The following is a 26,380-nucleotide window of genomic DNA, read 5'->3' on the forward strand; positions in this document are numbered from 1 at the left end:
AACGGCGACGGCGGCGACTACACTGCCTTCTACAATCTCCTCGGCATGTAGAAGGCTCGGGACGGCGGCGGCGGCGTAGTTTTAGGGTTTTTTAGGTTATGTCTTTCAAATTACGTACAAATATGAATACGAATGAATTTCTCCCAATTTCGTCTAAATTTCGTCCAAATTCAGCCGAACTAATTAAAAAAGCGTTTGGGGGCCAACTTGGGGCGGCGAGTGGGAACTCGATCGCCCCCACGACGAAAATAACACCGGCTCGCCCCCAGGAGGCACTATTTCTGGGGGCGCCGAACAAGTGGAAATGCTCTAAGACATAGGCCAACCAAGGAAAGTTACTGTCGGCCTCGAATCACCATGGGCTGGAAGATCTCCTGCTGTCGCCGTCCAAACAAAGTGAAGGAAAAGGGGAAGGGGAGAAGGACGACTATGCGTGTCTATGTTCCTCCTGTTCGTAATGATATGGAGTCCATATTTAGCATCTTTGGCCTGAATTGTGCTTTACTTGTTTGCATGTCTTTTACACCAAGCTCAGTTTTCCTTTTATACTAGTAATCAAATATGTGATACATGTATGGCTTACATTGGTCTCACTTGTCTAAGGATGGCAAATGCCGATTGATGCGCATACGGATAACATTTTCAAGCATAAATATCAAAACTCCGACTAAGAGCATCTCCAATAGCATGTGTATATTTAGATGTCTATATATTCATATAGACAATGGTCTAAAAAGACTCTCTAATTTACACGTCCAGTTTTGCATAAGAATGTCTATATACAGGGACCATGACAGGTGGACCGTCGCTGGGGAAAGGAAGAAATCATGACTACAGCTGAGTTTAGACAATGCCTTCACATTGCCCAGCCGTGGACATTGTCGAGGTCGATATAGAGGATGCATATATTTGGACGGCCATATAGACAAGCTGTTGGACGCCTGTTTTGAGATCACATCGTAGAAAACGAGTATAGACATCCATATAGACAAGCTATTGGAGATGCTCTAATGTCCTCGTATAGTGATGTTCTCTCCATTTTCGTTTGAAAATATGGACAGCAAAGAAAAGAAACTATGGCTAGATAACTACGTCGTGACAATGACATGGTGGGCCCCCTGCTCCCCATCCCTCCCTCCACGTGCTAGTGCGGCCGGACGAAGGTGACCGTTGCGCATTCGAATTATTGACAGAGGGGTGGAATATAATAATAGTACTAATATTCTAGCGTAGGCGAAAGAGCATCATAATAAAGCAGCAGACGCACACAGAAGTACACAAGCTACCAGCAGAGCAGAGACGTTACCGTTGCCAAGCTTCGGGGGAGAAGAGAAGAGAGGGGTCGACTGGAGCTCCATCTGGAATGCTTGCTCGCGTCTCCCTGCCCACCAGTTCCAGGTAATCTGAAAACAAAGTTTCTTCCCCCTTGTGCTCGCTGCTTGTGCTCGCCGCCGAGCAGTTCGTCGGCTCGGACGTTCCGACTCTGCGCGACGGGCGTTCGAGTTCATTGCATTTCAAGGGTGTTTTCTTCCATGACGTCCTTGCATCGTGTGGCTGGTCTCAGTGATTCTTACCTGAGCCGCTGAGGGGCAGCCATGGCTACCATCTACGACATCGCCGTCGGGGCGGCTCTCAACGTAGTCACCGCCGTCGCCTTCCTGCTGCTGTTCGCGTTCCTGCGGCTGCAGCCCATCAACGACAGAGTCTACTTCCCGAAGTGGTACCTCAAAGGCACGCGGGCCAGCCCGGCTTCCGCGGGCGCCACCGTGGCTGCCGCCAAGTATATCAACCTCGACATGAGGTCCTACCTGAACTTCCTGAGTTGGATGCCGGCTGCTCTCAAGATGCCCGACGATGAGTTGATCCAGCACGCGGGCCTCGATTCCGTCGTCTACCTACGGATATACCGCACAGGGTACGTACCTACACTGCAGCAGCTTTCTCTTCTGTATTCCTTATTATTATTTTCAGTTACAACAGTTGAGCACTGTATGTGGAACATCAGTGGGCTTATGTATACATTTTTCATTTATATATCAATTTTTGCATAGCATCCTTCTTGTCAAGGAGCCCAATCTTCCAATACCCTCTATGCTGATGAACTTCTAACCAATCATTTGCAGGCTCAAGATATTTGTTCCAATTACAATTCTTGCTTTTGCCGTTCTGGTCCCTCTGAACTGGACCAATGATACACTAGAAACTTTGAAGGTGGTCCACAGTGACATTGACAAACTTTCTATATCCAACATACCTTATGGATCTAAGAGGTGAGCAACAGGGCATATATATCTGAATAGTTTCTTTGTTTATCGAATGTGTTTTTTCGTTGATTATCGAAATGCATTGCTGATTTGATACATATAAGTTTGTAGATATTCGATAGCGGTGCTGGCTTACCACAAGTAAAATATCCATATGAAGGCATTCTTAGCTTTGTTGACATGTTGTAGCTAAATCTATCTGAACATCTGGACGACAACTTTCCTGAAGTTCCAGATTTTACTAATCTGCATACTGCTTGCGTTAGTAGGTACATGAACTTCTTATAGGTGTAGGGTTGTATTGTTTATTTGGGTAACAGAGCAACACACCATTCTTTTGTGTCATTTTACTAAGGTGCAAGAACGCAAGAATATAGGTTTAGCATTTAGTAGTTGCACATCAAATTCAAGCTCAAGCAGTTGATCTGCTTCAAAGCATTTTGTTCCACCCATATTTGTTTAAGGTTCCTACATTCTTGTATGCTCATGATTATGCTCACACACCCCCTTTTTTGTGCAGGTTTATAGCCCACTTGGTTATGGCCTATGTATTTACTTTTTGGACCTGCTATATACTTATGAAGGAATATCAAATAGTTGCAAAGATGAGATTGCGCTTTCTTGCTTCGGAGAAACGTCGACCAGATCAGTTCACTGTATGATCGTACTCATTGGCTATCTGTTCCTATTTAGTAGATCGGGATGTTTAGTGTCTTGTATGTAAGGTTGGATAAGTCAAAAGGCGCTGGCAGATTGGAAAAATCGTGGGGATATAATGACAACACACTTGAAAATTTTGTTATGCGTAGATTGATAAATATTCAAACTTCTTATTGATGCAAATTCTGCATAGGATCTTTCTGCACTCTTGGTAGAAAGCACCTTTGTGACTGCACCTTTGTGATCACTGTTTAGATCCCTTTTTTCTGTTTTTTTTAAATAATGCTGCATACAGCAAAGATCACAGTAGAATGATCTTGTTAGATTAATGACCCTTCGATTATTCTTTTGATTCTAAGTCATCAATGTATTTTTATGTTAGGTTCTTGTACGGAATATACCATCAGATCCTGACGAATCAGTTAGTGAGCTCGTGGAACATTTCTTCCTTGTCAATCATCCTGGTCATTATCTTAAACATCAGGTGATCACTAAATTTTTGGTACATCTCCCATTCAAAGAATCAGATATTTGAGTTCGCAATTTATTGTTTAGCCTGACTCCCACAATTATTCATTTTCCATAAATAATCATTTTATTTAAGCCTTATATTTGAAATTCTTAGTTTCTTGCTGAATCCCTCTTTAGATGATTTACCTAGGGGAATAATCATTTTACGTCTTGTTGTTCTATAGGTAGTTTACAATACAAATAAACTTGCTGGCCTGGTTGAAAAGAAGAAGCAAATGCAGAATTGGCTTGATTACTACCAACTCAAGTTTGAGCGAAAAGCAGAAAGGCCAACAACTAAGGTTGGTCTGCAAACATAGTTAGCCATCCATTGCTTTTTATATTGAGCTTATCGTTTTATAACCATTTATACTGGAACGCTGTATTCGGATCTATTTTGTTGAATTCCTTTGCTTTCATGTGGACTTATGTTACAGACTGGGTTTTTTGGATGTTTTGGTTCTGATGTGGATGCTATTGATTACTACAGATCAGAGATTGAGAAGATAGGAAAGGAAGTAAGTTACAAAATATGCACCCGTAAAACCTTTGTATCCTTTGGTCCTTTTAAGTGTTAGATTATCTGTCGTGCATCAAATTTTGTTTATGGCCGTATGCATCGTTCTGATGCAGAGGCCGGGGAGATCCCCTTTTCGAAAAAAAAAATCAAATTTTGTTTGCATCCAACTGTCGGAATACTATTCGTCTCTAATAAGTGATAATTCACAGGAAGCTGACGAGCATAAAAAAGTCATGAAGGATCCCAAGTCAATTATGCCAGCGGCCTTTGTTTCATTTCGTTCACGGTGGGGTGCAGCTGTTGCCGCTCAGACACAACAAACCAGCAACCCAACTGTCTGGCTGACTGAATGGGCTCCAGAACCCCGTGATGTGTACTGGAATAATCTATCCATTCCATTTGTTTCCCTCACAGTTAGGAGGTTGATAATTGGCGTGGCCTTCTTCTTCCTCAACTTCTTTTATGTCATTCCAATAGCATTCGTACAGACTCTTGCAAATGTTGAAGGCATAGAGAAGGCACTACCATTTCTAGAACCTTTCATTGAAACGTAAGTCAACTTTCAGAATGTTCTTATTCCACATTTTCATGGGTTTCCGTAGCCTTTCCGTCATCGCTGCAGAATAAGTGTGCAAATTTATATTTTTAAGATGTCATATCGATGTCCTCTCCTGATTTCTGCTTGTCAGCTATTTTTCAGACCCACCATTAAATCATTCATCCAAGGGTTTCTTCCTGGACTTGCTTTGAAGATTTTCCTCATATTGCTTCCAACTATACTGATGTTCATGTCTCAGTTTGAAGGATTGGTATCACATTCATCACTAGAGCGAAGAACTGCATCCAAGTATTTTATATTCTTGTTCTTCAATGTATTCCTGGGGAGCATCGTTACAGGATCTGCTTTGGAGCAGCTTAATACCTACCTTCATCAGTCAGCTAATGAGTATGTCCCGTGTAAACACATTTAGTAATTATGCATATAAGTTTGCGGCAACATGTAGCTCATATGTGGTTGGTCTATTGCATTTTATCTTATTTTTCCTAAGCTCGACGTTGCATTTTCTGGTGATGAACTTCTTGCCTCACCTTCATTATGGGAGGAGTAGCAGTGTTCTGTGATTATTTTGTGGGCTGTGCATCATTTTTGTATGAGGGGAGTTGTGCATCATGATACCATTTTGAGAGTGAAATGGCTGTCTTCTTGGCTTTAATGGCATTGGTTACCACGACGCAATGGTGCTCACCCATTTGGTGAAAACAAAAATTAAGGTTTTGCATTTGGTTATAGTTTATTAACCCTGTCCTATCTTCTTTGACTCATGGAGAGCTCGTGGTTTCGAAACAAACACCAATAATGCTAGCATAGATATTAGAGAATTAATTACAATGACAATGCTAGTTTCTCTTAATTAGACCAATCTTGGAATTTGCAAAAAAATTAAATCAGTTGTGGTAGTAAATGCTCAGCTGTAAAACTTAACTCTTGTTTTTTTTGCGTGGAACTTAACTCTTGTTTTATTGAATGATATTAGAGATTTAATTAAAATGACACTGCTAGTTTCTCTAAATTAGACCAACACTTAGAGTCGCTTGAAATTTGCAAAGAAATTAGGTCAGTTGTGGTACTAAAGCCCCAATGGTAAAACCTATCTCTAGTGAGTCTAAATTGCCTCTTTTGCAGCATTCCAAGGATCATCGGTGTGGCCATACCAATGAAGGCAACATTTTTCATTACATATGTAATGGTTGATGGTTGGACTGGTGTAGCTCTTGAAGTTCTGAGATTGAAGGCATTTATAATGTTCCACTTGAAAAACTTTTTCCTGGTCAAGACAGAGAAGGACAGAGAAGAGGCAATGGATCCTGGTAGTATCTGTTTGTACTGGTCCGAGCCTCGAATACAGCTATATTTCTTGCTTGGTCTTGTGTATGCTGTGGTGACACCACTCTTGCTTCCATTCATATTGGTATTCTTTGCGCTGGCTTACGTCGTCTACCGCCACCAGGTAAAGAGCTCTTCGCTAATACTTGAGAGATTTTTTGTTTGTTCTCACTAAAAAAATTGACGGTCGAAAACTACCGATACAACCATGTTAGTTAGTAGCACAACTAAGTTGATGTCGACAATTTTGTTGAAGACCATTGCATCCGTTTTACAATGTTTGGTTTCATTGGTCGTCCCTTGTTCAGATCATAAATGTCTACAATCAACGATACGAGAGCGGCGCGCAGTTCTGGCCCAATGTGCATCTACGCATCATCACAGCCTTGATCGTGTCGCAGCTGCTTTTCCTTGGGCTGTTAAGCACGAAAGGTTTGGAGGAGGCGACGCCGGCTCTTCTTGCTCTTCCCGTGTTAACCATTTGGTTCCACAAGTACTGCAAGCACCGGTACGAACCCGCGTTTGTGAGAAACCCGCTACAGGTAATTGATGCTTGCACAAGCATTAGGAAGGAAGGAAGCTACTAGGTACTATCGTAGTGAAGTCTGAAGATGTTGAGGTTTGTGCAGGAGGTGATGAGGAAGGATACGCTAGAACGCGCGAGGGAGCGCAACTTCGACCTCAAGGCGTACCTGGCGGACGCGTACCTTCACCCGGTGTTCAAGAGCAATGAGGCAGACAAGTTCTATGTCGCCGACGATCCCGGGGCGGAGGCGGTGATCGTGCCGACCAAGCGGCAGTCCCGGAGGATCACTCCGGTGCAGAGCGAGGACGGCGGCTCTGGCAGGCTCAACCTGATGGAGTCCGTTCACGAAAGATAGCTGAGCTATCTGTTGTCTCGTAGTATGTACAGAGAGCTGCACATTGCAGCTAGGTTTACGTGTATTTGTCTTGCAATTATATATGTGTCTTGCTCTTACGTGTATTATATATGTAACGGTAAAGCATACATTAGGAAGATATTAGTAGTGCATTGGTTTTGAGTGAATAGCATAAAACTACCACTATTCGTGTTAGAATTCCAAAAAACTACCAGATTTCTGTTTATCGCTGATAACTATCGGAATCGGCGTCGGCTGTTCAAAAAAAAACAAATGACCAAATGTTTTTACAATTGATTGCAATTATGACAGGTCGGGCCCGCACCTAAACAAACCGTTTGTTTGACTATTTGTTGGGCCGTTAACTGACATGTGGGGTCCACATGTTAGCGTCTCATCCTCTTTTCTCCCCCTCCTCTCTGCCTCCCTTCTTATCCTCCTCTCTACGGAGGACCGTCGCACAGCCATGGCCGCCGGCCACACTGTTGGTCCACACCGCACCCTATGGTACATCCGGCCGCCTCCTCCTCTGTCGTGGAGCCCCGCCTCTGCTGTTCCTGCTGCCCTCTGCTGCCGGGCACGGGGAGGGGCCGGAGGGAGTCCGACGAGGTCGATGTGCGGGTGTGCGAGCTGCACGACGACGTCTGCACGGACCCGATTGCTTTCTTTAAAAAAATATGGGGACCCAATTGCTTTTTTCGTAGGGACCTGATTGCTTTTCTGCCATGCCAGTTAACGGTCAAACAATCAGAGCTCTTACGCGTGGGCCCGATCTTTCATAATTGCGATCAATTGTAATACACCTCGGTCATTTGGGTTTCTTGAAACAGCCGAGGCCAATTCTGGTAGTTATCAGCAACAAACAAAAATTTGGTAGTTTTTTGGAAGCCTAACACGAAAAGTGGTAGTTTTATACTATTCACTCCATTGGTTTTAGAAGATGAACACATTGTAACACACGGTGTGTTTGAGTCAAGCTGAATAACAAACTTATCAGTTACTTCGGGCCGCTGGTTGGCTTGCTGTCAAAGAAATAAGATCTTTCAGCAGATGCCTCATTGCGATCACAACATGGAAAATTCCATTTGAATCAGAGCTCCTACAGGTAAATTGCTTCATGCCCACTTTTCATTTGGTTCATCTCATTGATCTTAACCTAATTTGAGATTCTATGCTAGTCTGCCCCTGAGTTACTGCAACATCCTGGATTATGTCCTTTTTTTCCTTTTTTTATGACATATGTAATTACCGAACGTTTGGATTTTGTCTTTAGATCTGAATGACGCGGCCCTCATCTGATCTGCTTTCGGCATGCGCGAGGATTTCACGGAGAAAAGAAATAGTGCCCACTTAGAGTTGAACCCCAGACCTACCGGTTGGGAGCAGGTGCGCTACCACCCAAGGTAAGCATGCTTTTGTGTTTTTGATTTAGGTTAGCTGACTTTTATACTCTGTTTGATAGCGAGAAAAAACAACAATGTTTTTGACGAGGGGGCAGACCCAAGGACCAAGTTATTTCAAGGATGGGGGCATTGCGTTTGCACCTCTCGATGAGTAATTCTAGAGAAATAAATGTTTCTCTTCGTGTAGAATTCGAACTCTAGTCATTGTTTTGTGTGTAAATCCGAGGAAAAAAATTGTTTTGAAATATACATTGGATAGTGTGATAATTTACACACCACAAACCTGGTAATTTACATAAAAACACCGCAATAATTTTTTTGACCCAGATTTTTTGTTGTTAAAATATAAGATCCATAACTTATAGGGCAACACCACGGTAACATTTTTTTACTTGAAAAAATTTGATACAATATACCCCCAGTTTTTCCGTGTGAATAGCATGGTAGTTTAGGAATCGCATACATGATAACTTACGTGCCAACACCGTGATAACCTTTTATTCATAAGGAAAAACGTTGATGAAATATACCCCGGTAACTTTTATGTGAATAACATGGTAACTTACACACCTCAAACCTGATAACTTATGTACCTCGGGTCTGATAACTTTGATGGGGGAGGGGAGTTTGTTGAAACATACAACAATAACTTATGTGCAATTATCATGGTAATTTTCGCACACTGACCTGATAACTTACAACCCTTAGCATGGTAACTTTGACCCGAGGGGAAAAGTATGAAACATAACCCGATAATTTCGTTTTAAAGAGCATGGTAATTTATGCAGCACATCCCTCATAACTTACCTAGAAACACCGTGGTAACTTTTGACTCGGGATTTCTTTTTGTTTGAAAACATATAACCGGTAATTTCTATGTATATGATGGTAATATACGCACTATGGACCTGGTAGCGTATGTACAAACATTGTGTTTAACTTTGACCCAAAGAGAAAACTGTTGAAGCATACTCCGATAATTTCTATGTAAGTAGCGTGGTAACTTCCGTGCCATGGACCTGCTAACCTAGGTACAATTACCATGGTAACTTTGACCCGAGGGGAAAAATTATTGAAAAACTTACCCCTGATAACTTGGGTGTAAATAACATGACAATATACACACAGCAGACCTGTTAAGTACAAAACAACATGTTAACTATAAGGCATCTGTGGTGACTTTTGTCAATCTCAAGATGAAGTGTCGGCCTAGTCTCTCGGATGCTCATAGGGGGTAGGGTGTGTCCGTGTGTGCCTTTATAGGGGTTAGTATATGTGTGTATGTATAAGCGACTGCGTTTGTACCATGTTTAAAAAAACTTTGACCGAAGGTGAGGAGGGGACAAAATTGTTGAAAAAATATATCCGATACTTATGTGTAAATATGGTATGTATGAACCGTAGACCCGATGATAACTTCGACGCATGGATAAAGTGGTCGAAACATCCTTGTGATAACTTCAGTTCAAACACTATGATAAGTTACGTACTGCAGTGGTGATAGCTTACGTAGTCCAGACGTGGTAACTTTGGACCTAAAAAAAATATCGACGTCACATACCAACATGAGATCTCGCTTTGAAGATCTCGTCATGACGTCTTTTAAAATGAAAACGGATTTTCAATCAAAGCGACGGTTTGAGCTACAAAATATTTTAAAGTTTGTAAAAAAAGAATCTAGGATGACATCAGCTTTTCGTCCTTTAGTGCATATATGCATCTAATTAAAGGAGGGAGTGCACGTGAAAGAAAAATTAGTCATTCTAATACATGCATGTACATAATTAGAATTAAGTATAAGGATCGTTCTTGCCTATTGCTAAAATCCGAAAGTTTGGTAGTTATCAAAGTTCTTTTTTTTTAAATCAAGTTGGTTTCATTTGGAGTTTGCGTTGGATCTTCTTTGAAATGGCTCTTTTTGGACTTAGCCAATTGGAAACTTGATTAATTCTGTTTACACTTGTTGTCACCAACCTCCATCACTCTAACATTTTCACCTAAGCCCATTTCCCCAACTTTTTCTGAGTATATATTCTCTTTTATAAAAGAATGTGTAATCTTAAGAACTTGGGTTATGAAGCAACTAACATTTCCGCCACTCCAAAAAGATCCCAGTTAATTCTAATAATTTATTTAACACAAATGAACACTAGAAATGCTACTAACCATACAGGAACATTTCTAAATAGGCACACCATCCTCAATACAGTTTCTGGACTAAACTTGGGTTTAAACAGCAAGTACCTTCTAACTTGGCGCAAACTGACTGAAACTTGGCACACACACTCAGCTTAGCATCTAGACACCACTCACCAAAATCCAGACCCAGGCCCCTCACCATTTTTCCTTGGCACCACACAAACACTTCACTGCCAGGAGAAACCTGGACACAACACGTTTGATCTAATGCACCTGGAATCATTTGGTGACTACACACACTACCTAGATTGCATGCCTGAGCTACTGGACAAGGTTGGAGACACCCGTGCATGCCCAGACCCCCACTGCCTTGGTGACCACAGGGCTGGCATGCCAAAGAGCGTGCTCTACATGGCGCCCAGCCACTGGCAGGTCAGCACCGATGCCACCGCCCGTAATGAGCACTTCTTTGGCCTTGTTTGGTTCAACTTTTATCGACGGATTTCGCTGCCGCGCAGCAGAATCTGAACCAAAGGGCGAACCCAGCAGAATCCGATTTCAAAAATCCGCTGCCAAAATCTGAACCAAAAGCGAAAGCAGCCTAGGACATGCTTTTCAAAATCTGATTCCGCTGCGGGCCAAAATTTGAAAAAGTTGTATCAGTTAGTTTGCCAAATGACCTATATCTTTTTCACATCAGATTTTTCACAGCAGATTTTTCATAGCTGCTTTTAGAAATCCACAGCCGAACCAAACAGGGCATTTACCTGGTTGTGTAGGATGGCCCTCCGACGATGCTAGAAGCTCCATCAGGACGGGGGGCTAGGCGGGGAGAGGACCTTATTCCACTTCTAGAAAGCCGCCACTTCGTCTTTCAGAGCATGGCATAAATCCAACAAAACTTAAAAAAAACTACAGCCTAAAGGAAACTTAGAACTTGAATAAAGCTTCATCCATCGCAATGGAGCGAAATATGATCATGTAGACAAATTACAATTTCTTACATCATTCAATCAAATTCACAGTACCAAGCGCTACCACTGAAATCATTGTTGTACGTATACATCCCACGTTGATCTTCACAGCCATGCCCTCGACACTAAAGAGGATCAATCTCTAGGCGTGACGGACGGCCGGAGTTCATTGTCATGGGAGACTACGCAGTGTCACGAGGATGTTGGACGGATAGCCGGTGTGCCGGCTGTGAGGATGACGCGCCGGCGTGTCGTGCGGCCGCCATCGACAAGACATCGTGCAGTTTGTCGTCGCCATGACTAACTGCACGCGTGCCGGAGCAGATAGATGGGTAGCCCGCGCTGGTGCGTTGAGGAGGGTGCGTTGTTGTGCCGCAGGGCCGCCGCCGACGAGAGGTTGTGTGGAAGCCTATTTTTCCGATGGGATTATCGGCCATCAAGAGAGAAAGCTAGGGATCAGGAGGACTGGTGCTTTGAGATTGATTTTGGTTGGAAGATTCTCAAATGAAAGAGCACAACCCTTTTTCACATAAGGTCAAAATTTTGATGCGAATACTAGTGAAAAATCCATTTTTTGGAGGGTCGGCTCGAGCATGTCGAAGCCCCCCATCCCTAAGATTCGCCACTGCTTTCCATCACTTCTCTACACTAGATGATGCCCCGCACGTTGTTGCGGGAATGTTCGCAATATTTCAATGAGATTTTGATTATATGAAACATGAATTCTTGAAACAATAGTTTCTGAAAGTATATAAAAATTAAATGTAAATAGCATAATAAAATGGAATTTTACATGCATGCATGTTGTAGTGGATTTTTAATATGCATAGTTCAAGTTCAGGTGGGCATTTTCTTATGCATATTGAATGATGAGGTGACATGATTGCATGTTGAGAGAAATATCTTAGTGGGGGCTAGCTATTTAGATATAGAAGATACCGGCATTCGGAGCTAGGAGTACAGAAGAAAAGTCAATGGGAAGAATAGTAAAAGTCTGGAGCTCAAACATTGAGGACGTGTTTGGTTGCCGTGCGCTACAGTACGCGCATTGCATACACTTCTCCACCCAACCTGGCTATGCAAATGCAGCCTCAAATGCATCATATGCATGCCCTCTTGCCTGCATGGCACGAACCACACTGTCTGGTGTTTGGTTGCCTGCATGTTAGTGGATAAACACAAGGCATGGTGTTTGGTTGTATGCAACGCCTGGTGTGTGGTAACCTCTTTGGCTAGTTGGTGAGGTTACCACCACACTTCGGCAGCACACATCATAAGTACAACAGAGTATAAACAGAGCATCAACTAGCATAATTCAGATATAAGCAGTACCACACTTTATAACAGTTCAACGCATAAACTATAGACATGTTCAAAGCAGACTCGATAGTACGCTCGAAAGAGGTGGCCCAGCCCTACTCCTTGGCGGCGAAGACTTCGTCGTGCTTCCCGCACTTGTTGACGACCTCAATGCCATCATCGTTAAAGATGACGACCTTGAGGGTGTCGGGAGTGAGGAGCTTGAACGTCACCATGTAGCCGATTTTGATCTGATGAACGGCTGTGTTGGTGGCCCAACCCTGATCCAGAGTCACCCTACCGTTCATCAGCTTGACCGTCACCTTCCAGGAGCAGCCGGTGTTATTCCTGAGCTTGAACTCCGTCGGCACCGCGACAAAGTACTTGGTGAAGTCCAGGGGCATGAGGATGCACTCAAGTTTCGGTGCAAGGATGACTTTGCAGAAGTGAGTTGGGCCATCCTCCTGATGGTAGTGGCCGTAGTTGCGGCGCTTGTTGCTGGGGGGCTCCTCCATGCCGTCGTCGTCGCCACCCTCAGGCATCTTCGGGTCTTCCTCGGCGGTGGGCGACAGCACAATCTCGCCGGGCATTGGGTGAAGGGGCTGCTTGCCCTTGTTGTCAACGGGCGGTAGCACCTCCGTGCCCATCTCATTATTGCTCTCCTTGATATGCACACAATTCATGGAGTCAAGCACAGCACATAGTTCATGGCTAATTGAAGAGCATGTAGTTAAAACGGCATGATTGTCACTCTTCTCCTCCTCTCCATCCACCCTATATTACTCACCCTGCCCACCACTACTTACCCACGCCCTCTCTTCTCTCACTGTCAACCTTGCTCCTCCCCATCGCCATGAGCTCTAGCTCCTGCTCCAATGCCAACCCCTTCCCTTGGGGTATTGGCTGGAGGGCCTTCTTCCTCGAGTGGATGGCTGGTGACCGGACCAAGTTTGAGAACACCATGAAGATGTGCTCGAACTTCGGTTCCATGCCTGAGATGCAGAACGAATCAAATGTAGTGCTCATGAAGACCAGTAAAGAAGAGCTGAAGACGCTGATTCCTGACCCAACGAAGGGCGCAATGGCAGTTGACATCATTCGCTGGGCCATGAATAAGGCCGTCTCCGTCGACCCTAAACAGAGGAAGAAGTGGTGAAAGTACAAGACCTACTGGGCTCCTAATGACCGTCGTGCCGCAGTGTACTGGGAGACGGCTATCGCGCCGCCGGCGGTCATCGACGGGGAGTCTAAGGAGGAGGAAGAAGAAGCAGTGCAGATGCCAGCAAGGGTGCCTGAGCCAGGCCGTCGTTCCTGGCAGATCGACCTCGACTCCGCCGAGGACGACGACAACGACCCGCCAGCCCGCACGGCGATGAAGAAGAAGATGAAGGCCAGCGGCTCGACAAGCCGCTCCGCACGCCGGTGACGGCTTCCCCGGTCAGCCGGTGTCCATTGTCCACCCCCTATCCCTCAATCCCCCAATCCCCCTTCTGCATTCCGATCTTGCATGTATGAACTCGTATGAACTAGTATGAACTACCTCTATGCTTATCTACATATTTCCCATTCTCCTCCGCCGTCGATCGAATCTATCGCCGTGGATCGAATCTAGGGTGCATGTCGAAGAGATAGAAGTGCTTACCGCCGTTGATGGAGTCCGGTGATCTTCTTCCTCTGCTTCGATCCGCCGCCGCCGGTGATGGAGTCCGGTGGTGTTCTTCCTCTGCTCTGATCCGCCGCCGCCGGTGAGAGTTGGAAGAGTGGGGAAGAGTGGGGAGAGGGAGCGGTGAGGCGCGGTGAGGCTAATAACTGTCGGCGCTTCGCGAAGCAACGCGGCTTCTCGAGCGTAGCCGCGTGCGTGCAGCCGCCGCCCGCCCACGTGTACCGCTCGGGCCTAGTCCCTGAGAAACTGCCGATTCGTGGGTTTCCAGTGAGCCAGGCCCAGAGCTACTTTAAGTTCCGTGCGATGCAGGCTCAATAGTAAAAACAGACAACCAAACAGCCCACATACATCCCGCGCGGGTCTAGTTGGGCTCGATGCGGGCAACCAAACACACCCTGAGTTGTACACATTGAATACATACGGCATCCGACACTGAGAGAGACGACGTGTGTGGTCAATCCTACCAAAAGAAATAAAAAACAACTACAAGTCGTGGCCCCACGTAATTTTCATACCGGATCCACAGTTACGTGGTACTTCCACGTACTCTTAGTCTAGTAACTCATATTTTACTGTCGTTGGATCAGAGTGGATGAACGACTGCAAAAATTGACATTCAGCGTAAAACCTGTAATAAGTTACAACTGGTATTGAGCATTAAATTGATGGCAAATTCTGTTCTCGTTTACACTTGTTAACGAAGGGAAACATTACAGACAGTAACCAGACATGAAAAGGTAAAAATAGAGTGAGCAAACCATCAGAGTTCTCAAATAAGGCTTCCTACTTTGTTAGGGCCTTATTATTAAGGCCGGGTAGATGGCTCCGCTCTAAAAAAGTTGTAACTATGGTCTATGGCCATAGATGTATGCTGACAGCGAGCCCTGTGCTACGCTGTTCTCACGCAAGGAACAGTGAAGAGCTGGTCATCTCCAACTATTACAGGAACGGGCTGGGTACGCACACACGCATGCAGCCTGAGAGAAAAAGAAGGTGTTGTGAATGTATGTCCTTTTTAAAAAAAATATTCATAATCTGTTATGATAGTACAAAGAATAACAGAAGTAACAAATAGTATAGTTAGATCTATGGACCACCTAGCGATGACTACAAACACAGAAGCGAGCCAAAAGCGCGCTACCATCAAAACCCCTTCATAACCGAAGCCGGGCAAACCTTTTTATAATACACAGTTGAGAAGTCACTGTGCTAAAACATAAAAGGACCAACTCATCAGAACAATAACCGTCGCCGATGAAAAGAACCGTAGATCAAAAGAATCAAACATCTAAATGCATGAACTAAGAAGATGGTTTGCCGAATCTAGATTTATCCTCCACCAGAAACGAACCAAGACCGGATCCAATCACTAACGCGTTGGAGTTAGCGGGTCATGGGACGTGGCACCACCCAGCTCAGATTATTTTATCAAGTGGTTAGTACTAATGCACCACTACGAAAGTAGGATGAGCAAGTTCCAGAGATATTTTTCTCTGGAACACCTACCGATCACGCCTCAAATATTTGATTGTACAACCGGATATGTTAAGAGTGTTGGTTCGGTCGCCGGCAAGGTAGAGTAGGGCATGGGATACGAGCCGGCTCACGGCACTCAAGGCGTTGCCGTCTTCCATGCCCTACTCTTCCTCGTCAGATTCCAAAACCCGAAACGGTGCCGGTGGACGTCAGATCGATGATGGATCCGTTCTAGGATGAGCCGGCGATATCTACCACGACGGTGTTGCGGCGCCCGAACTGCTACAACATATGGGGCGCCGGAGAATGTGACTCCGCCTCGTCGACGTCCACCGCCGCGAGGGCTGCTGCCGCCTCCGCGCCTGCTGCCTCGCACGGCGGGCATGCCACGTCATGTTTGCATCGGACGACTCCCATGGTGCGGCCATGGCCTCGGCACGCCAACGGAGGGGTTTCACATCCGCCGCCGCGTCCGGACGCCAGACGGACTGCACCGCCTCTGGTGATGCATCGACGACACACCTAGCACCGGATCCATGTGTCATTTGGACGGACACAATGGATTCCTGGCGGAAGGAGTCCAAGCGCTGCCTCACACGGGACTCCTCCCGGGAGCAGCGGTACGCAAGCCGGATGACCATCTCCTCCTCGGGGTCGCGTGGAATGAGCTCGGGATCGACGGATCTGGAGGTGAAGGACTCGGATCCGCTACTCGCCATATCGGAGATGGGCGGAGATCGATGGACGGAAGATTGGGTGGCGGAGGGGAGTGGAGTGAAGTGGCTAGAGTTTGGTCCGGCAAGCGGATGGGGAAGAAGACATGTGGGGTCGGGTGGGCCGGGGCGGATGTGCACGGGCACCCCCATATCTATCCCATATTTGGGCTAGATATGAGAGGTGCCGGTCAACCCGGGGACCCCATATCCGCCTCATATTTGGGTTGGATATGAGAGGTGTCGGTCAACCGGGCGTTTGAGGCCTGTGAGGGCATCTGCCTAAGTCGAATTTTTGTGACCGAGCCGTCCGTTCGGACGTTAGAGGTGGGTTTGGGTGCCCGGTTGTAGATGCTCTAATAGCAAGTACAATAGTGGGCTATAAGCCCACTTACATTGCATTTTCGCCTATGTGAAGAAGAGAAACAAGAAAAAAAAATAAAGGGATGTACTCTAAGAGCATGGATAATAATGTAGTCAACGGTTTGCTATATGAGGTTGGCATATCATATATAGTCATTAGTTAATAGCCACTCATACAACAATGTTAGCTATTTATTTTTTTACTTTCTCTTTATCTCTTTCTTCATATTTATTACATTTGCATAAGAGTACGCATATAGTTAGACTCTTGTATGAGAGCCCACTCCCATTTTTTTTCCATGTCTCTCTCCTCCATAAAGCAAAAGTATCATGTAAGCGGACTATAAGCCCATTATTGTACATGCTCTAATGCAAGAGTCAGTCTCTACGCATGAGTAAAAAAAATATTTAATAAGAGAAAAGAGATAGAGAGAAAGTTGAAAAAAGTTGTGAACTTATAGCCAACCTTACGGCCAGCCCTATTGTATGAGTAATTAATAATTAACTCTTGTTGATATAACATCTCTATATAGCCAACAGCTTGCTATACTATTATCCATGCTTTAATCAGCTTGGCATGGATTCCTTATGGAATAAGCAGTCAAGTTTGAAAGTCGTTGGAGCGCTCCTCGAAAATTCGTGAAACCTTGATAGCTTGAACATCACACACAGTAACCCGACATGAAAAGATAGAAATAGACCGAGGTAACCATATTAGGAGTTCTCAAACAAGGCTAGCAAGTTGCAATTTACGGAGAAGCTGACTGCGAGCCCTATATATTCTATCTCAAAGAGCAGTGAAGAGCTGGTCATCTCCAACTATTACACTTGCAGGAATGGGCTGGGTACCCATGCAGCCTGATGGAGAAAAGAAGTTGCTGCTGCGAACTCTGATGAAAGTGGCCGGTGTGGACTGTATAGCTAGGGGGGAAGCATTCCTGGTTGGTGGCACAGTGAGGTGAGAACCGAACCCAACAGTGCTCGTTCTTCCCCGAGTATTTCCAATATTTTTTCTTCCAATATTTTTTAAGAAAAAATCAATCTATTCATAATCTGTCATGTCATGTAGTACCGAGAACAGCAGAAGTAACAAAAATTACAATTTGGCCCATGAACCACCTGAGGATGACTACAAGCACCGAGACGAGTTGAAAAAGCACGCCGTTGTGGCCGCCTCTTCATCACTGTAGCCGGGCAAACTTTATTGTAGTAGACAGTCGAGGAGTTGCCATGCCAAGGCATTAGAGGACCCGCGCAATAAAACGGCAGTCGTCGCCGACAGTAAAAAAGAATAGATCGTAATGATCATGCCCAAACTTGTGAACACACGAACAAAGGCTATGGCGTGCCGAAACAAGATAGATCCACCGAAGAAGAACAAAGACCTGATCCACCAAAGACCAAAACCGACATATTGTGAAGTTGGCGAGTGTTCCAATGCATTTTGCAAAGGTTCACTGTGGAAATCATACTCCCGCATCCTTCCCTAAAAAGGCCTAGGGTTCCTCTGCCTGCCGCCGGTGTCGCCTCCTTCCATAAGAAAAGCCTAGGGTTCCTCTGCCTGCCGCCGGTGTCGCCTCCTTCCATAAGAAAAGCCTAGGGTTCCTCTGCCTCCCGCCGGTGTCGCCACCGGTCCGCCTCGTTTTCTAACTGGAGGGCTCTGTTTTTATATGTTTATTCGAGTTTTGTTAGGGTTTGTGTTCTGCTCAGAAGACAAGGCGGCGGCGGCGGCGGCTCCCTGAAGATGAGATAATGTTCTCCCGCCTCGCCTCCCATCGTCAGTGGACGTGTGAAGCCGTGTCTCCGATAAATCTGTCTTCGTGGATTTGCTCGAATATGGTCATAGTTTGTCTAGCTACATTCGTGTGTCTTCAGGTTGAATCCTTTCGATCTTTGATACTTTTCATTGGCTGTGGTTGCCCTTCTGCTGCGTTGGTCCTACGGGGCCTTAGCACGACGACCTCCCGATTGTCTACTACAACATGTTTGCCCAGCTCTGGCAAGGAAGGTGCGATGACCGCAGCGTGTCTTTGGCTCGCTGCAATGCTCGTAGTCGTCGCTAGATGATCAACGGATCCTGTATGCATTTTTTTATTACTTCCGGTGTTCGTTGTGATGATTGAATATGAATAGGTTGGAAATTTTCTTTTACAGAAAAGAAGGTGAGGGAACTCACTGGTAAATGGACACGTGGCCGAGGGTTACCCTCGTTTTCCAAAAGAAAAGGTAAATGGACACCAAAAGGTATGATGGCGCCAGTGGAGGATAGATGAAAAACGAGGCAGAGTTCGTCGCAATGTCTGGTGAGCGACCGTCACTAGCGCGTTGGAATTAGCAGCAAACTAACCCACCCCACCTCAGACTCGCAAACAAAAAAATTCATTAACCCACCTCAGAAAGATGGGAAGACTTCATCTTTTGTCGGGTCACCCGACATACTTTTCTCCAGGTGGTTAGGACTAATGCACCACTACGAAAGTACTATGATAAGCAAGTTCCAGACATATTTTTCTCCAAGTGGTTAGTGACAGTGCTGGCTCAGCACTATAAAATTACTAGAGTCATGGCGATCAACTCATCTAGGCAGGCAGCACCGCAGCAGCAGCCAAAGTCAGTCATGGCGATCCAAGGACCGGACCGGACCACCCTGCCGCCGCGCTGCCATCAAACGACAGGCATTAAGGGCCAAAAATGGCCGTGATCCAACGCACAGGACAGCGTGGGGACAGCGCTCACATGCCATGGCATGGCCGCGGCAGGCCGGACTCAGATATCATTGGACTGTGAAGCAGCAGCAATGGCAGCTCTCACAGTCCGATCAGATCTCTGCATCATGCACCAACACCAGACTCCATGATGAACAGCTCCACTGGACTATATGCATTTCCGAGATTGGCCGGCGACTCCAAAAATACAGGGCAGACAAACAAAAGGATGGGTGGAAATGGAGGACGCTTATTTGGTTCCTACCTAGAACTTCCATGGAATTTTTCCTCTTCTCTTCTCATCATCTGGGGAGGCTGTGGAGGTCCAAAATGTGAGCTCACTGGCAATGTCCGTCTTGTGTGTGTGTTCTGCCTCGGTCATGGATCGTGCTCGGGCTTGTCCACCGCAGCGCTGTCGCCGCTCTCGACCATCCGGCTCGAGCCGCGGGCGATCTTGGAGATGGCCGAGGACAGCCCCTTGAAGCTGCTGCTGCCCTCACTGAGGTTGTGAGAGCGCCGGGACCGCCGGTGCGCGAGCTGCGGGGAGGCTGGCCTGTCGGGGTCGCCGCCGTCTGCTGTCCGGGTCTGCGCCACCACCAGCCGCGAGATGCTGCCGCGGCAGAACGGGCAGGCCGGCGAGGGCAGGGTGAGGGTCGCCGGGTTGGGCTTGTTGTGGCAGCACAGCGCCAGCGTGCACGGCGCGCACATCTGGTGCCCGCAGTCCTGCACCTCGATGGTGCACGCCTGGTCGAAGCAGATGCAGCACAGCTCCGTGTCGCTCACCTGCGCGCAAATGAAGATGCATCATCAGTCTCACTCACTAGACAATGAAGATCATCTAAGTAATGTGTAACTGGAATCAAGAACCGGATGGTACCTCCGAGAACATGTCGTCGTCGATGTGATCATCGTCGTATTGCAAAGGGGACTGCGGCGAGCACTTTGCGTCCTTCAAGATCTTCTTCTCCCTCTCCCTGTTGGCTTCCGTCAGGGCCGCTTCCAGCAGAGCCTTGGCTTCCGGGTCGAGCTCGCTGATGAACTTCAGCGGGGACGGCCAGACCATGGGCTCCGCCGAAGAAGGGTTCAGCAGTGCTGCGCATGCTCCATGGTTGCGCTTCTGCGCCACCACATAGGGAATTCTCCTGGTAGGACAACAACATTTGGCATAAGATTTCAGCAGGACGACTATGGGAAATTCATCAAAAGAACATATCAGAGTTTGTTGTTAGTGGCATAGTGAAGTTTCCAAATGTGGATTCAGCAAATGCATAGTGAGTTCACTTGTTAATTGGCTACTTGAGTCCAACTGATTACCAACAGAGCAACTAAAACTGTGCTGCTATACACACCAACAATGTGCAATGCAGGGATCTAGTTCTCACCCAGCAGAGTCCCTTTGGAGCCGATCGGCTCCCCACGCGAGCAGCTTCCGGATGCAATCCAAGTCCCCGCTGCGAGCGGCCAGATGCAACGACGTGCTACCAAGGAAGCTGCAGCAGCAACAACACATGAAGATCAGCATTTTGCACAACCAAGTAACCAAATTGAGCTGATCTCCAAGAAACTGCCAGGGCTGGCAGAGATCGGCAACGTTACCCATATGATCCGGTCAATGCCGACACGATGGCGCCGTTCTCCAGCAGCACCTGCACGCAGCCCGGCCGGCCCTGCCTGGCCGCGAGGTGCAGCGGCGTCGCGCCGTGGTCGTCCCGGACGTTGACGAACCGGGCGAACCCCCTGCGAAGCTTCGACGGCAGCAGGTGAGCAGTCTTGCCAACCAACAACAGATCCGTTCAAGCGAGATCTACGCAGCCGAGGAGTGGAGCGGGGTCTCACCATGAGCCGGCCACCGGCGTGGTCCGCGCCGTGGAGAGGATGGCGTCCAGGCAGTCGACGTGGCCGTAGTAGGCCGCGTGGTGGAGGCAGGTCCGCGCGTGCACCGAGTCGAACATCAAGATCTGATAACAAACGCGCACATAATTAAGCTCATTTAGTGAGTGGATCCTGCGGGGTAATGAGGTCGCAGATCTCTTTTTTGCTCACGTTTGCGCCGGCCTGGAGGAGCTTCACCACGCAGCCGATCTTGCCGTGCATCGCGGCGAGCATCAGGGGAGTCTGCAGGACAAGACAGGGTGAGATTTTGAAGGAGCTTGTTGGAGAAGAAGAAGAAAAGAAAGAGGTGAGATTTCGAATGGGATCTCGCACCTGCTTGTGCCGATCCACGGCGTCCAGCTGCGCCCCGCGATCCAAGAACATGGAGAGCGCCTGCGAGGAGGAAGAAAGCTCAGAGGCCAGTGGAAAGTGAAGGGGATCCAATGATCCGTGGCTGCGGTGGTGGGGAGGAGCTGCCGTCGGATGCTCGACGGACCTCGAGGCGGCCATTGGCGGCGGCGATGTGGAGCGGGGAGAGGCGGTCGTAGAGCGTGGCGCGGCGGGCGAGAGAGGCGTCGGCGGCGAGGAGCGCGCCCAGGGCGTCGAGGTCCCCGAGCTGCGCCGCGCGGAAGAAGTCGTGCTCGTCGCCGGTGCGCGCGCAGCTCACCCCGTGCCCCATGGCCGCGTCCCTCCTCCTCCTCCTGCGGCGATGCGGCGGTGAGGACGGCGGCGGCGGCGGCGGTGGAGGCTCCGGCCAAAGCTCCTCCCGCCGCCGGCTGGGTGGGTGGGTGGGCGCCGCGCCGGGGACACTGCGGAGTGGGAATGGGGAAAGAGAGGCGCAGACTCCTTACGCCTTTTTATCAAGCCTTTCTCTCTCCTCTCCTCTCTAATTTTATTTTTTTTTCTTTTTGTTTGAAAAGAAAAGAGAGGGAAATATCCCGTGATTTCACTCAAGCTGGTCGTTGGGACCAACCCATCATGTAACGAGCAAACAAATTCCAATGCTTACATTAGAAAAATATATTATAAATTCCTTTTTGCTCACAAACACGTAAATACACTCATCTTACGAAGGTACACACATTATCTTTATGAGTACCTTCAAAAATATCAAGTCGGCGGGTCATGAGAGTGACCAAGTCATCACGGGCACCTACAAAAAAGTCACATCCCACTAAAAGAACTTTTTGTCTGTATTGGACATCAGAATGTTAAATCTGGGATTATCCTCTTAAACACCCAAACATGTGTTACTAAATTTTTGATAAACACAAATTCGTGTGTCTATTAAAGGAAGAGTATGCATTTCCTTTTAGACACCCACTACAATATAAGAGCGCACACCAATACTCTCTCCAGTACTTTAAAGTTTGACCATATCTATATGAAAACAATACTGGTGATGCGAACTGGAGTGAGTGTAGCTTAGATGATTAATTTTCTTGTGATTAAATCAGTCCACCAGGATTTAAGTCTTAGGCAATGGTGCTCGCATTTACTGCATTTATTTCAGGCTTTCTGTCAATGTTCGTTCAGTGGGGGAAGACAATCCCGTCGACCGCGAGGTGCATGAGGTGACTTCGTCAATCTCAAGATGGTGTGTCGGTTCAGTGCCCAAAAAGAATGAGTATATATGCGTGCGCATCGATGATTTTACTAAGTTAAAAAGAATATTTACTGATGTTTTCATTAAAACAAAACGAGTGTTGATGACAAGAGTTGCAAAGCTAATAAAGGCATCGCCAACGCGGATCACCAAACATATATCATCAAATGTCTATAGACATAGCCTGCAGATAGCCCAATTATCCGATTGTGTTCCTCAAATTTGCACCATGGGCTATGACTGCCAGATGGCCAGGCAGGCCTAGAGGAGAAAAGGATATCGACTATGAGAGATATGGTCTAGCTGATGACAGTGGACCAGAAGGACTGTCCGGGCTCTTCCAGAGTCCTCCAATTTTTAGACGGGGATTTTTGAATGTTCAGACCTATCCATGAACATTTATTGAACATAGTATAATTGCAGATGCTCAAATATACACATACAAACACTAGTGTTGGAGTCATAAAAGTGTCTGCGTATATTTGAGGAAAGATTTGGTGCCCTAACATCATCTTCTGAATCAACATGGCACCCATCGGGTTCGGATGCAGGTAATGCCATTCCAAACCCGCACATGTTTCAATATTTTTCGCTCAAATACGTACCCTTACCCGCGCCCTTCGTTTCATATTATTCCTATACCCATTACCGGTTGGGTGCGGGTAATACCCGCGCTTATAAATACGCATCTTGCCCACCTCGACCAATTCACCCGCGGGCCCCCCGGGTATCTGCCCCCTTGAAGGTGGCTAGAGGCGTAGGGCATGTGGATAGGCGAAGGCTTCGGCGCCATAGAACCACTCCCATATGCGACATCTTATTGAAATTCCTCCCTATCTACCAGAGTTGCGCGGAGGAGGTCATCCGTACTGGAGGAAGCCTCCTCAACATCCTCTTATCTGTTCTCCATGTGCTTGTCGACTAGAGGCATAGAGCGTGGAACGGCTGGAAGGAGGTGCTCCAACCATCTAGCGGTAGGCGCGTGGAGGAGATGGGGCGATGAGTAGAGAGCTGCAAGAGGAGATGTCATGGTTGCGCGAAGGAAAACATGTGGAATAAGGAGACGAGGAGATGAGGAAGACAACCCATTGTGTCATTGTAGCCTACAGGCAGGCAGGCAGGCAACTGTGGCGGCCTGCGGGGGTAGCCTATGGCGCCTCCCACCTAGGGTTGCAGTGAGAGCAAGACGGGGGTGGGGTTTGTGTGGTGTGACAGCGCCCGATGGGTAAGGGGAGGGAGTTTTGGGTTGAGGTTCGCAACTGGATTAGACTAGGGTAAGCAGCTAGGGATTATTCCTTCTTAAGTGAATGGCACATGATACCTACTAGTTAGAATGAATTAGTATACGGTATGCGGGTACATGGTATGGCTATTGCCTTCCCGCATCCCGTACTCGGCTTACCCAATGGGTATGATTTTTTTCTCATTTATGAACTCATAGGTTAATTTTCTTTTTTCCAAACTCTTACTCTAATACGGGTTTTACTCATGAGTAGCCGGTACCTATTGCGATGTTGACTGCTGAAGCATCTAACCACTAACTTTTGAGCATTGCTATACACACGATATACTAGCGCCTGATGTGTGAACGATCCTACGTGGCAACTTCATAGCGAGCGTGTAAGCAAGAGATTTGGGCGTGCTTCGCACTGTCGTCTGCCGGTCGTGCGGAATATATCGTCTGTGAAGCAATTGCACTAACTATTTCAAGCGACCATCAAGTTGATTCCATTACTATTGATAATAAAAAAGAAAATAGTAGCATCATTCATGTTGACATAAAAGGTGTGTATTTTTAACTAGTTGAGAAACCGCTTATGTTATTCATTCTTTCTGCCAATTTTTTTGGTGATTTCTTTATAAAAAGTTCTATGTGATTCCTTTTCCACAAAGTAAATCTATCGAAAACGAAGTCTTCTCTTATTCTGATTGCCTTCTCTTGGAAGTGTCTCCCATAATCTTTCGGTGATATACTCTGGCAGCATAATCCACCACTGAGATTATATGCCAAGTTGCAAACCATATTAAGTAGGAGTGACCAAAAAATTGCAGATGTTATATATGGTATCGATTAGCTATTATGGACACATTCATTTATTCTTTTCCTTTTCAAATCTACTCTGTTTTGTGACAAAATATAAACAGATGCACAACCCTTTTCTAATTTATATTAGCTGAAATAAGGAAAAGCTTTTGTCCGAAAACGTCGACAAAATACAGGAAAAAAGGATTGTCAATAGAAAAATGCAGGGAAAAGGTATCGTCGAAAGGTGAAGTGTAATCTCCAAAAATGACATAGTGATAATTGAAGATTCTCGCAAAAAATTTGCTGATAATTGAAGAGCAACGGAGGCAATCATGCACTTTACTGGGTGTGGTGTGAAATGATCTTATTGGACGTATTTGTGTGGGGTTTGGTATGGTTTGGTTTGGTGTTGGTGGGTGCAAATCATTGGAAGTAGCTTTCGCTACATGTGTTGTTCTACAAATGGGGTGGGTGCAAGTTTGTGTAGGTGGATGGATCTGCTCGGTTTTTTGGTGCAGTATCTTACAAGGTTCATGCATGGCTCAAATGGAAAGAAAGGTAGTGTTTGTAAGTGTCGGTGTTGGATCCTTTCCGATTCTATTTCGCCTACTTTTGTCAGAAATATAAACAAAAGATATACTCCTTTATTATTTTTTATGAACCTTTTCTATTACTCTATTAGGTCAACAAATATCTTGTGTATAGTACTCCATTAAAGAAAGAAAGGATCCTAATATCTCGGGAATGTTCTCCCGAGGAGGTTCCCAAACGAACTGTTCCCTGAAAACGTTCCGTTCGAGCGAATGAAAATGTTTGCTAGGGGAAAACCCTCCCGGCGAACCCATCCTACTGTACATATCTAAGACTCAATTGGGACCAACCCTGTTGGGCTATGAAAAATTTAGACATTGATCTTAAAGAAGTTGGATAGAATAGATTATTAGACATGCATGCTCCATATGGATTTAGAAATGAAACTTATGGAAGTGCCCATCTTTAAAAAAAAGTTAAGATATGGCATGATAGAACCGTGGGGACAAGGTTCACCTATTCAACCTTTGTTTGAAGTTGTTTTAGGTAAGCTCTGATTGAAAGGGAGTTATAATTAACCTATGAACAACATATCTTACGAGAGATACATGAAGGAGTTATAATTTCAGCTATGGACAAGCATGAATAAAATTACACCAAAAAATGTGTAACCACATTAGAAAAAAAATTGGAACGCTTGGCAGTCCGGACGTCCTTTTCCCCGCAAACCGGGGGCTATGCGGGCGTCCGGACCGCTGCCACTCCCGCTTCTGACTGCCCTGACCCACCCAAACCAACCCACCCCCCTCCACCCATTTTAGCCCGAAGTGGTCAACGCTGCTCCGGTGCCACATTCATGCCGGCCTAGAGTGGATGCGACCTCTCACGTT

The 26,380-nt window shown here is 46.3% G+C and overlaps 2 protein-coding genes across 3 annotated transcripts; one reads left to right on the forward strand and one right to left on the reverse strand.

The window, feature by feature from the left end:
- The first annotated feature begins 1,251 nt into the window (after positions 1-1,251).
- On the forward strand, positions 1,252-6,979 carry LOC123187083 (CSC1-like protein At1g11960). Its single transcript, XM_044598854.1, has 12 exons — positions 1,252-1,398; positions 1,565-1,915; positions 2,124-2,270; positions 2,785-2,920; positions 3,307-3,408; positions 3,620-3,736; positions 3,872-3,952; positions 4,164-4,504; positions 4,655-4,900; positions 5,639-5,963; positions 6,148-6,381; positions 6,469-6,979. Exons 2-12 carry the CDS (start codon positions 1,596-1,598, stop codon positions 6,718-6,720), a joined length of 2,301 nt encoding a protein of 766 aa, XP_044454789.1. The 5' UTR covers positions 1,252-1,398; positions 1,565-1,595; the 3' UTR covers positions 6,721-6,979.
- A 12,625-nt stretch (positions 6,980-19,604) lies between these two features.
- Positions 19,605-22,131, reverse strand: LOC123187090 (E3 ubiquitin-protein ligase XB3). Of its 2 annotated transcripts, XM_044598870.1 has the most exons (8): positions 21,824-22,129; positions 21,661-21,720; positions 21,499-21,570; positions 21,292-21,413; positions 21,052-21,192; positions 20,838-20,945; positions 20,333-20,597; positions 19,605-20,238 (listed from the first exon to the last, which is right to left on the reverse strand). In XM_044598870.1, exons 1-8 carry the CDS (start codon positions 22,004-22,006, stop codon positions 19,834-19,836), a joined length of 1,356 nt encoding a protein of 451 aa, XP_044454805.1. In that variant the 5' UTR covers positions 22,007-22,129; the 3' UTR covers positions 19,605-19,833. The 2 variants fall into 2 exon arrangements, with proteins under 2 accessions (XP_044454805.1, XP_044454797.1); XM_044598862.1 differs by having other exon boundaries at positions 21,499-21,720; positions 21,824-22,131.
- Positions 22,132-26,380: the final 4,249 nt, after the last annotated feature.

This window comes from Triticum aestivum, chromosome 1A (genome assembly GCF_018294505.1).
Source record: "Triticum aestivum cultivar Chinese Spring chromosome 1A, IWGSC CS RefSeq v2.1, whole genome shotgun sequence".
In the NCBI taxonomy this organism is placed as follows: domain Eukaryota; kingdom Viridiplantae; phylum Streptophyta; class Magnoliopsida; order Poales; family Poaceae; genus Triticum; species Triticum aestivum.